Source organism: Seriola aureovittata, chromosome 5 (genome assembly GCF_021018895.1).
Source record: "Seriola aureovittata isolate HTS-2021-v1 ecotype China chromosome 5, ASM2101889v1, whole genome shotgun sequence".
Taxonomy (NCBI): domain Eukaryota; kingdom Metazoa; phylum Chordata; class Actinopteri; order Carangiformes; family Carangidae; genus Seriola; species Seriola aureovittata.
Window position 1 is genome coordinate 27,871,513 of NC_079368.1, and position 12,594 is coordinate 27,884,106.

The following is a 12,594-nucleotide window of genomic DNA, read 5'->3' on the forward strand; positions in this document are numbered from 1 at the left end:
GATAACAGGAGGAAAATGAGGGGGAAATGTGAGGAAAGGGGGACAGTGATAGAGAGAGGGAGAGGACAGAGAGGGCCCGAGGCTGAGCATGATGGTCTGGAACTGTGGGGAGCCATCTAGCTAAAGGACAGACAGAGTCAGGAGGAGACCACAGGGAACCATATAGTTACGGCACCGTCCTTTAAATGACCTCTCTGATGCAAACACAGGCAAATAACCTGACACAAAACTGACGCTCTTCCTTAAAAGTGTGTTTGTGTGTACGTCAACTGGAGCATAACCTAATACTACCTAATACTTTGTGTTTCAGAGAAAATGTGGTCTATTTTCCTCACAGTTATGCCAAGCACTTTCCATCCTAACTTGACAGCTACAGAGGTGGTGACCATGTGTCACAATTTCCAAAAATTATAAAGGTCAATGTACCCAAGATCTGTGCTGTGTCTAAAGATGTTATGATGGGTTTTGTTTTCTGGCTTCCGCATTTTACAGGTCTAATTGACGCTGAGGTCTGTGTTAGGGCTTTACCTCGGTGCAAGATAATGGTCAAGGAGGACAAAGCTAAAAGCTTTGCTAAGTGCTTCCATGGTGATAAAACCTGCAAAAGAATATCATTCCCACTAGGAAATACAAAAACAATTAACAAAAACAAAACCCAGCGGTGTTGAATCAGAATGGACTCCGTTTACTTTGCTTTACAGGGGGAGATACTTGTATTCATAGATAATAAGGATATTTTTCCTACTGCCAGAACACACATACACAAGAGACAGCACAAAAATTACTAACACGAGATTTGAATGGGACTGAAAAAAAACTAACATGCTGTGACAATTACTACATTAGTCAGTCGCTAAAATTAATCTCACCCGAAAAGGACTGAACCTCACAGCGTGCGTGCTTCTGTGCCCTGTGTGTGCGTGTATGACACTGCATGTAGTTGTGTCTCAAATGTTAAGAACAGGCTTATGACTAAATCCATGCACTTTATTGACTTGTGGGGTTTGTTTATAAGTTCAGTGTAAACAGAAAAAAAAAGAGAAATGAAGGAAGCGGTTATAAGCTATCAGAGAAACACAGAGGGATGAGAAAAGAGACAATGTACTTTAACTAGGACATGCAGAGTTCAATGCCAAGGGGCTGGATATGGTCATATGACCTCAATGTGACGCCTAACAATTTAAAAAAGTGTGTTCTGGCCTAACTTCATTGTCAGTTGGGTTGTACTTCCATTGCTGAGCAGCTCTACCACGTACTGCCTTATACAAACCATTCAAAAAGAGGGAAACAACAACATACCTAAAAACTAAAATGCGAAATTATTCTGGTCGCTGAAAGAAGCACAACAATATGCATTAAGTCGCCCATCAGGTTGCATTCCAACCAATTTTTCAAGGCGGAATTGAATGGAAAGGGCTGAGGAAGAAAAGTGGGGCATGTGAATTTATTTGTAATGTGATTAGAATGGCCTCAGTGGGGATAAATCTGATCAAAATTATTGGAGTGCATCCACTTTATGTGATTTTGTATAGAGGTTGAGCCCACTCTATGCTTGCAATCTGTGGCCAGTTGAAGAGGGTATGGAGATGAATTACATTCCCGTTGTTAACAGAAATTATTCAATTTGTTAACTATTTTGAGAAACACACATTTGAGAAAATGTGAGGGTTGTTTATCAATTATTTCACTAACCCTCTCCCATCTCTCTTTAAATTGGGGAAAGGGCTATGAAAAATAACAGCATAATCAAATGCACTCTCCTTGTTATCTTTATACCAGTGTAACCAATATCTATCTGTGATTTTTCACTTGTTAAAGTGAATTTAAAGGGATGTGAAAGGGTCGAACATCCTCAACAGTACTATACATTCCTGGTGTGTCACTGCATTTTAGGCTACCAGCATATCCTATGTGGCCATGACAGAGCCTCCTCAATAACTTCACTCTGCTCATAACCACTCTTTGATATGTCAATTAATATAAAACGCTGCTATGACAGAGTCACGAAGTGTGTTTGAAGCAATAATAATAAAAAATCTTTTTAAAAATGTATAAGCAAAGCAAAAACAAACCTCAAAACAATGAAGGCTGATCTGGAAAGATGAATTTTAAGCTTCTTTTTAAAGGTCTCTCAGCAGTATCCACAAATCTATAGCCCAAAGGGAGGCAGCTCCAGTGTTGCGGGCAGCTATTTCAAATGCTCAGTCACCTTTAGTTTTTAATGTAGCCTGATTAACAGCCAAAAATCCTTGGTCAGAAGATCTAAAAGAGAACCAATTCTATTAGCAGTGAAGAGACCGAGCAAATCACACATGCAATATATGCAGAGCTCCATATGTGATCACAGGACTCACAGGATCACTAGGTGAGATATGAGATCTCCAGTTAGACCTGGACTAAACAGGAGTTGATAAGAGTATTCTGAATATTAAGTAGAACGCATAGAGAGAAATAACCATTTCTCAGGCCATCTTCATCAATATTACACACATGCATCTCCATACTGTATATAAACGGAATTTCCACGAATCATTCCTTATGTACAAACTGTAAATATGTTGTGTATATAATATGGTCACAGATAAAAAAAAAAATGCCAGCATGAATGGTAAAAATTGCTTGATTTTCAGTGCGGCGCTGATGCACACTATTTTCCCAAACTGCAATGCAGACGAGGCATGGAGGAGCACAGCTTGAAAAACAGGAGAAAAAAAAAAAAAACTGTGAAAACATGTTGGTCCCCCCCCCCCTCCAAAAAAAGGAATGAATCCCATTGTCTGATTTATGTCCATTAGCACATTTCCTGTTGGTGCAAAATGCTAAAGCAAATAAGCCAAAAGCCTCAAGTACAAAGTGGTGTACTTAATATCATGTATGAAACTAGAGCATGAAAACTGAGTACAGAAAGTGGCACAATATCGGCTACTCAAGCCAAATGAACACTGGGTGTAAGTGACATAAATCTAAACTTAATATGTCAGTCTTTGGTTATATGTTGTCTCATATGTCTACTTGGACACCCTCTTGCAAAGCACTTAACTCTTAATACTGGATTAAAAAACATAGGCAATCTCAAAGACACACACAAACCTGTGGACACTGACTGACTGACTATGATTATGACTTTAATAGCACACTATTTATGCACACTGACAGAAGAGGGCAAGGAAAGCAGCTTAAGTGTGAAAAAAGAGAGGAGGTGATGAAAAATGTGTCATTTGTTCTTACAGATACAGTATCATGCCTCCAAGAATGTACAATAAAAAACTGTGACCTCTGTCACCTGTCTTTATGAATTAACTGAGCCGTCAGCAGAATCTAAAGAGCAGGTCAAAATTACCTCCTCAAGTCAGCTATGATTCAACAGCTTTGAAAATAAACTTCTCTGTGCATCTGGACTTATGCTATACATGATAAAGCGATACTGTAATGCACCTACATAAACTTAAGGACATGGTGTGTCTTGTCAACAGTCATGCAGGCAGAAGTCATGGATGCTATAGGTGCTGTATCTGTCCCAAGTACCTCAAAAGGCAGTAGAGCTGACAGGTCACACAGAGACAGTTAGGTAACCTGTCAAACCAGTTCTGTAATATTTACGCTGTTTGAAATAGAAGAGAGATGTCACCTGCCTACACATCCCTGAAATGTAGCAAGAGCCACTGAGTTGCCTCACGTCTGCAGCTATCACTGAGAGATTTTAGAGAGATTTTATATATAGTACAGTATAGTTATAAAAATGAGTCTAATTAAATGCTATGAAATATTGTACTTCAGCTGTATTTCATGTTGCAGAGACTGGAACCCACACACACATCGATGATAATGTAAGAGATTAAATATTAAGGGACCAGAGGCTGGTCGCAAAGACAGGCTTTAACTATGGCTTAGATCTAACAAATAGCCAAGCTTCAGATATAATTCTTGAGTAGGTTTAATTATCTGTGTTCTCTGAGTGAAGTAAGAATCTCTTGAAAATAAAAAGCACAGCTGACCAAGCCTTTCAAGATGCTCAGCTGCATCTGAAGCAGCAGAAAACATATGCCTTCTGGAGCAATTTAAATGGTTATCAAACTGTTTTACTGTGAATATTCAATATTATATGAATATTCAAAGCTGAATGTGCAAATAACACACGCACACACACACACACACACACACATACACACACACATACATACATTTATAATTAATTTGTATTAGCAAACCACAAATCATGAGTCATGTTCCTCTTATCAGCTGGTGTCATGGTTTGTTATTTCAAAAACACAGCTGTTTCGTGTTGCCGTAGCCTGGGGGAGGGGAGTTAACTTGAAACATGTTGGTCTTCCCTTTTAAACAACTGTTGCAAAGTAGCATTTGACAAGACTAAGAAAAAAAAAGATGATTGACCTAATGCAAGAGATCAGTCTGAAATGCCTTTGTGCCCCAAAATGAACTGACTTTCCAAGATGTTGGTGTAATGAATAATTGAAAAATTTTACTATTAAAGGGGACCTATTATGTTAATTTCTATATTTTTATTCAGGGACTCCACTTGAGTAGCTTTGCATGATTTAAAATTCTTACTTATCTCATCCTGTCTGTTATGCAGCCTCTCAGTTGAGCCGCCGACTGAAAGAGGCAGTATTGGCTCCGGGCTCCTTAAGGCCCCCCCCCCCCCCCCCCCCTCCTCTCCTCCCCCCCCCTCCCAAAGGCCCACTTTCTTCTGATTGGCCAACTTCCAGAAGTTTGCTGAGCTGCTGCACCGAGCGCTTGTGAGCACCGCCTCATCCTCTTACAGGTGTGGAGGTTCGGAAAGCAAACTGTAAAACTACCAAGTAACGCAACATAACTGATTAGAAATGGCAACTTCTCAAATCCATCTGTACACGTTCGAGCACGAATTTCGATCCGAAATATGAGAGTGGACAGCAAGCAACGGAGATTACAACAGGACCACTTTGTTTATAATGAAATCTGTAATGAGCTGACATCAGCATGTTACGAAAGTAGAAAAAAGCTGCTGGAAACTTGATGTTCAGAGCAACTGACACCTGAGCTTTTGTGTGTGTATATATATATATATATATATATATATATATACACATATATACATATATATATATATGTGTGTGTGTGTGTGTGTGTGTGTGTGTGTGACGAAATTCACAAAAAAACATTCCTGACATGTCTTTTGATCACCTCTCTCCCTCTTTCACACATGAATACACTTCAGATTGTGACAGTGTGCGTGAGAAACTGGCCATCCCAGTTGTTAGTGTGAGGCTCAGACAAGAGACAGAAACAGTGTTTGGGGAAAAGGTTATCTGAGAGATGAGAGAGCCAAAAAAAGAGACAAAGTGGAGAGAAAGATAGAGAGATGAGTCTGGCTGCCTGTTTTGTGTTACTGCTTTATTCCAAATGACATTTTGTAAATGTCTATATTTGGTGCTGCGTATGATGATATGTGATGTAACTGACTGTTTATTTTGATTGTTTGTTTATTGAAACATGAAACTCGTATCTTGATGCATATTCTTGCACATGTATTCTTTTAACCCTCTCATACTGTAGCCGTGGTGTGGAGAACGACCTATAATAATAAATTTGCAGTCATTATAATTATACATTATTAATTTCTAATTATGCAGCATCTGACACAATGATAAATGCTTCACTATAAAAAGAAGTTCTTCATGTCTGCTGAAACAAAGGTGAATGTACACAAATGTCAATTAATTAGGTGCAAAAGTTGCTGTCCTAGACTTTTTTTAAACACATTGTTGCTCTGAATACACCTCTGGCAACAACTGTAGAGTGAGATTTTTTTTACTTCAGTCTACTGAAATACAGTAGAACACTTTAACTGGGACAAAATCTGGTAAAAAATCATGTCACATGCATCGGGTCTAAATTAAACTAGGGCGCACTGTGACACTGCAGCCTCTCAGGTGGCTACCGTAGATTATTTTTATACCCACAGAGTCATTTTCTGGAGTGCCAGGACAAATTCTCTTCTTCTCGCCCCTCCCTCACTCACTCTTTTTCTTCTTTCCCTCCCTTCCCCCTTTCTCTACCACCCTCCACCTCAGATTCTTCCCTCTTTTTTGCTCTCTCACCTCCATCTCTTGCACACCTGTATTCATTCTCTCCTCTTTTACTGAGTTATCTATAACTTAACGTCCTCAAACTATTGCAATTCTTTTGTATGCACCTCATCTATAGATTCCACACTTTCCCCCACCGCCTTTCTCCCTCATCCCCTCTCTCCTCAATCTATCGTACAGTCAAGTAGAACAATGTCCTATTCTCAGCACTGCACATATTTCCTCATATTCATCTTCTCCTCATGCAATACGGCCTCTCTATCTTTATGTTGTTTCTTTCCCGTGCCTCCAGCTCAGTCAAAAGGTTAGCCTTTGCCTCCTACCTTCTTACTCATTCTCTTCTCTGTCTCTCTCTCTCTCTCTCTCTATATATATATATATATATATATATACACACACACATACACACACACACACACAGCAATCTTATACCTGTTTTGTTCTCCAGTCTAACCTCAACTCCTCCAACTCTGCCTTCTCCCTGCTCTTCATATCAGTCTCTATGCCACTTCCACTCCCTCAGTCTCTCCCTTAGAGAAACCATAAACCTCTCCTGGTTAGGTGTGGAGATGTTCAGGATATTAAGCATTGATGCTTCCAAACAGGAAAAAACAATACTTTCAAAAAGGTTGCATACATACATTTTGAATAGAAGCCTAGAGATTTGCTTTCAATCAATGTTTATGAGCAATGATTTTGTCCAGTTTGTCTTAACACTTGGATGTCAGCTGGTGCCTGGTCCTCAAAACAGCCTGCCATACAAAATTTTAATAAACTGGTGCATAACTTCCTTAATATTACACAATGAAGTGAGAAAATCGAAGAGCTCAAATGTTCACATTTTCTTCCAACACAACCTTTCCTGCCAAGGAAGTGAGATGAGACTTGCTTTTTCAGTATCTGATACAGCATGTTCTTCCAATGTCAAGAATGAATCCTGTTCTTTTCAAACCAATTTCTGTATTGCTGCAAAACTTTGTAGGACAAAAGATGGTCAACCTTTAATAAATGGATTTATGATGGCAGCACTGTCAGCTTTATCCACAGAGAGATGTTTCAACCTTTAGATCCACCTGTATTACTGGATATTTTAGTTTGAATTATTTATCGGTTACGGGTTGAGTCTTTATATTTTTGATGTGGACCATTTTCTCTCTCTTTTTCCAAACGAAACCACCACTTCAGGTCCCACTTTCCCAGTTGTCTCAATGAGAGAGCTTCAGCCAGAGTTGCTGTTTTCCTGCTGTGTCCCACCCCACATCTTTAATTTTTCCTTATCATCCAACTGCCACTGATACTCCATGTAGGTCAATAAAGAGGGCACACATTCACACAAACACCCTCTTTTTCTCTCTCTCTCTCTCTCTTCCTCACACACACAGACACACACCCACACACAAACGCACATACGCACACACACAAATAAATGCACATAAACTAAGACACATTGATAAATTGCACCGACTTACAGTATTTATATGTAAAACACACACTGGAACACAGATGTAAGTGCATCCACACACTCACACACGTACACTTAGCACAGCAGTACACTGCTGGTACTGTGTCAGATATCCGGGCCTTGGTTTGTGGTTGTGTTTTACTGGGCTATATTTTAGGGGGCTTTTATAATCTGTACATCCACGTGAAGGAAAGGCGGAAGGCAAAATACTCTCAATACAATGCACTTCAATAAAACACCATCAGAGGCATTAACTAGAATTACCACCTCACGGTTTTATGCCTCAGCCAACCAGTCAAGTTGGAGTTTACATCGATGTCTTTCCAGACTCATATAATATATGTAGTGAAGGCTTTTCAACTCAGCATCACAGAACATCTCTACAGTCACCACAGTTTTAAGACAGGCACCCAAGATTAGTGTCATCAATTCAGTATCTGACCAAATGTGATATATTGTCACAATCTCCCCTTCTGTTCCTGAATCAAATGCCGTATAATGGCCAGAAAAGAGTTTTTGCAGAACATTATATCACAGTGAAGTTGACTTTTCAGATATAAAAAGTCATGACTTCATCATTTTACCTTATTAGACATTTTTGTTAACTTGTGTCATAATTAGCGTATGAATTCTTGAGTTACAGCCAAAAATAAGTTTCGTGAGGTCACAATAACCTTGAACTTTGACCTTTTGCCCACCAAAATCTTATCAGTTCATCCTTGAGTCCAAGTGAGTGTCTGTACCAAATTTGAAGAACTTCCCTGCATGAGTGTATGAGGAGTCTCGTCCCCACTGCTCCCCTCTCCCCTAACGGTCTAACAAGAACTCCGCTGCCACCAAACTAAATCCCAAGGAAAAGCTTGATAAAAGCCTTCCCTTGGTAAACCTAAACCCTGCTCACACAGACACACACACACGCGTGAGCACTAGCTCTGACACACACACTCCCTGCAGAGAGTAATAAATCTCATCTAGATCGCACAGCTATGATGGACTAGGTTGACAGAGGGGGTCTGGGGCCTGTCAAGGCAAGCAAAGCACTTTGCCCCTTTCTCATTCGATTCATCCCCATCTCTCTTGCTTTTTATCACTCTTTTTGCTACTCTCTTTTTTATATTTCTCTTTTCTTCTCCCTCCCTTCCTGCCTTACCCCCTTGCTCTCTTTCTTTCTATTTGATCTCTTTATGATTCATTTGAAGCTGGTGTGGAAAAAAGGCTCATAATTGTCCTGTAAAACTGAAAGAGACACATGGATCAAAGGCAGATTCAGTTTTATATTTCTGATCACAGACAGACTGCTGTGTTCTTCTAATTGAACTGGGTGGCTCAGTGTATTTGAGGGTTGTGTGAGTAGATGTTGCCAAGTGTGTAGTTTGACTTGCAGCTACTTAAAAGCACAACAACTCTGCAAAAATACTGTATGCGTATAAATGATGGCATAAACTGTATTTTGTCATGACATTTTAAGCAGAACCGACTCAATTGCATCTTATGCATGACCAGAACCTTAAACTTATATGCTCAGACTGTTGATCAGACTGATCAATCAACTGGCCACAACATGGCAGCTCACATTGTGCATCCATATTATATATCCAAATCTAGTCTGTCTGCTCAATTTTATATCACAGCAGTGACTACAGAGACTACAGACTACAGTTTTACCTACAGTATGTAAAATACTACTCCAATTACATTAAACCAAGCTCACTGCACTTTACAGATCCTGTGATAGTAGCCATGAGGACAATCAGGCCATGGAACTGCTCAAAATTGTGGGCGTGTCAGAAATATCTAATATTTTGAGAGCCAGATCATTGATTGGTCCAGCAATTAATCAGTTGTTGTGAACCCATTAAACCGCATTTCAAAGGAAAACTGATCTGGCAGAAATCTCACCCAATTCTGAAATGAGTTGGGTGACCAATCAGGGCTAAAATTGATGACCCAAACAGTGTCTGGCCAGCTTTATAAGTCGATTTAAATATTCTCTTACTAAAGAGACACTAAGGTAAAATGTGGATGTTGCTTACACTTAAAACAGATGGCAGTGATATTCGGCCAGATGTTGGCCCAAGTGACTTACTAAACACCCAGTAAACATCTCTCTTTTTCTCTCACATTTCAGTATTGTGGAAATGCAGAAAGCAACATAAAATTGTATGTGATACGTTACCTTAAATGGAAGGGACTTCTCACTGCAAGGGCTGATGGGTAGAGACTGGAGGCTGCTGGCAGGACTCGTCTCTGTGCTCTGCAAAAGACAAAAAGATAAATATGAAAATAACATCAAGATTAGTCCGTGATATACATTGTAAGTGCTGATGGTAAGCTAGTGATGTGCACTGAATGAGTTTTACAGGATCAGTCTCAGTAAATACAACTTGCGCCTGCAAGTATTTTAGCTTTTAATTCTTCCAACTTTGTTTTGTTGTTAAGAAATACTGGCAAAAACATTACACACAGAACTCGTTCGATAGGAAAATAGAGGGAGGCGTAATAGTCTACTTCTGTCAAGATAGGTGCTAAACCTTAGCGTAATTGTATTCCTTTACAGAATATTTGCAGGGTGATAGTCTCTCAATCTAAACTGGAAGCCCCTTTGGTTCACAAAACATGTACAATGACTGGTTTCAGAGAACTTAGCTAAATTGCTGTATAAACACAACAAAATGTTGTTGTAAAGTAATTTTTGTCTTGGCTTCTCACATAATCTCTGACCGAGAGCAGGGCCAGCTACATGGGCTTCCAGAACACACACCCCCACACACACACACACACACACACACACACACACACACATACAAACACAAGCTGCATACAGTACAATGCATACATTAATGTGACACAGTGTGCATTGTGCTGACACATGCACCCACGCGGACACACACAGACATACACACTTCTTAAAAAGAGCAGAGGCTGATTTAAATGTCACCTGTGAGGGATTATGATAGGACAGATGGGAGAGCAGGAGAGGATAAAGTCCCGTCTTCAACCAGGACTGCTGATATTGATGTAATGCTGCATGGTAAGGACATGACAGCACACACAAGGAGGGTATGACACAAGACAAGACAAGACAAGACAAAGACATGACACGGAACAGGGAAAGGTAAATGAAATATGAACTACTTGTTCCCCACACTTGGTTTTCTGAAATGTCTTGCCATCTGCTGCCCTTTTGCAGATTTATATGCAAACCAACTCCTCTGTTGTTTGAGAGAGATGACGACACTTACAATCAAGATGTCCCAAAAAGGTGCTTTTCAGGCTAAAATCCTGATGGTTTTGGCACATTTTTGGCCAACTTTCAGGTTTTGAAGGTAGCTCAGGAAAAAACGACAGCCCAAATCTTTGCACAGCATAAACTTGATGTTTTATTGGTTTGGCTGACCTTTTAAAGAAGCATACCTCCCTATCAGAATTATAGGTGTGCTATGGCGTCAGGCCCTCAATGTGTCATTGGTGATCAATGCCTTTCCCAATGTAGAGAGAGGGAGGCGCACACTCACTGACACCCACACGCTCTCTGTCTCTCTCTCTTTCGCTCTCTAACGCTTACACGTTCTCTTTAAGGTCACCCCTGTCCCACAGGCCTTAACACACAACTGTCCCCACAATTAGATGTGGTTCAGTAAAAAGCCTTTCAGATTTAAGAATGGGGGGGGAAAGCTGGCTGGGAGCTCTGGATTTAATGACTTGCACTACCCAGAAGCTAAATGTCTAAAAGATGATGAATGGCCTAAGAAAAGAAAGCAGGTTTTGTAGCTTGATACACCCCTTTAATCACATTCACACATCAGTTAAATGAAGAAATGAAAACCTTCCAATAACTCAAGATGCATTCAAGGCCTCTCTCCTCTCATTGACATCTGGCTTTTTATCGGAAGGCAGCACCATTAAAAACACACTGTCATGCAATTTAGTTCGAGCTCTCTGGCAAACACAGGGTGAGGGCATTGAATTGGAAATACCTTGCATGGGTGTCTTTGATTAGTTTTTTTTTTTTTTTAAAGCTTAGGCTTCAAGATTTCTTATGTTAAACTAAAACTGCTAAGGAATGGTTTAGTGTTACATGTATCACCCAGACTTTTATAGATATTTATGGGTAGCAACAGTTGTATGAACAATGACTGCAGAGGTGAATGCCGCCTCCTGAAATGTAATGAACAACAGCATTTTCAAATACATTTGATCATATCCACAGCTATCCTCGTGACGATGTACCGGCAGCAAGAATGAGCTGCTGTCACAAGTCAAGCAGCTGCCTCGAGGGTAAGAGTCACTGGGACAGATGGACGGGCTGCAGAGGCACAAGCTAACAGGGTCTGGCAGTGCATTAGTGGATATTGCACAACCATGCCCACAAAGATTGTGAGTATATGCTTTAACAAATGGGTGCATCACAGTTTTGCTCGAATCCATGGCTGACATTGACGAATGGGGATCATTGTGCTGGGCAACATTAATGCACACATGGACAGTAGCGTTTTAGAAATGTTCCAACAGGATAAACTACTGAAAAAAAAAAAAAAAGAAATCAAGGGTAGGTGGAGCCTTCATAGCTGGGTAAAATATGCTAATTTGACAGATATGATGCACAATAAACAAGAGAAATTCTAAGGTGTGATGTATCATCTGGCCTGTTGGTCATGCATGACAGTGTAATGACAAACATCCCTCTGTGATTTCTGTAAGCGACTCCTTCGTCAACATTTTTTGACAGCAACTTAAAAAACTGGCATGTTTTGATACTTTTTATCTTTTGTTCACCTTTTTTTCTGTTTATTCTGTCATTACCTGTCTCAGTTGGCAAGATCACTTTTTACAAATTAGCCATATCCAATCAAGTGGGAAAAAAGTATAATGCTTAATGTAGCTGATAGCTTATATTATCTGCGTTATGTAAGAAGATGTCTCTCTTTCAACAGAAACTGCAGCACAGTCACGGCCGTTTATTTACTACATTTGTGGTATTTGAGTGAAACCTAACTGTAAAACAGTGGCAATGTCTGTTTTGGGTAACGTAAATTTCAACCT

The 12,594-nt window shown here is 39.9% G+C and overlaps 1 protein-coding gene across 2 annotated transcripts in view; it reads right to left on the bottom strand.

Moving 5' to 3' along the window:
* Positions 1 to 12,594, bottom strand: part of ccser1 (coiled-coil serine-rich protein 1) — a 117,945-nt gene that overhangs the window by 62,514 nt on the left and 42,837 nt on the right. For both annotated transcript variants that reach the window (XM_056375872.1, XM_056375873.1), the window contains exon 8: positions 9,728 to 9,805. In XM_056375872.1, coding sequence (XP_056231847.1) covers positions 9,728 to 9,805 — 78 coding nt within the window. The remainder of the gene's footprint in view (positions 1 to 9,727; positions 9,806 to 12,594) is intronic.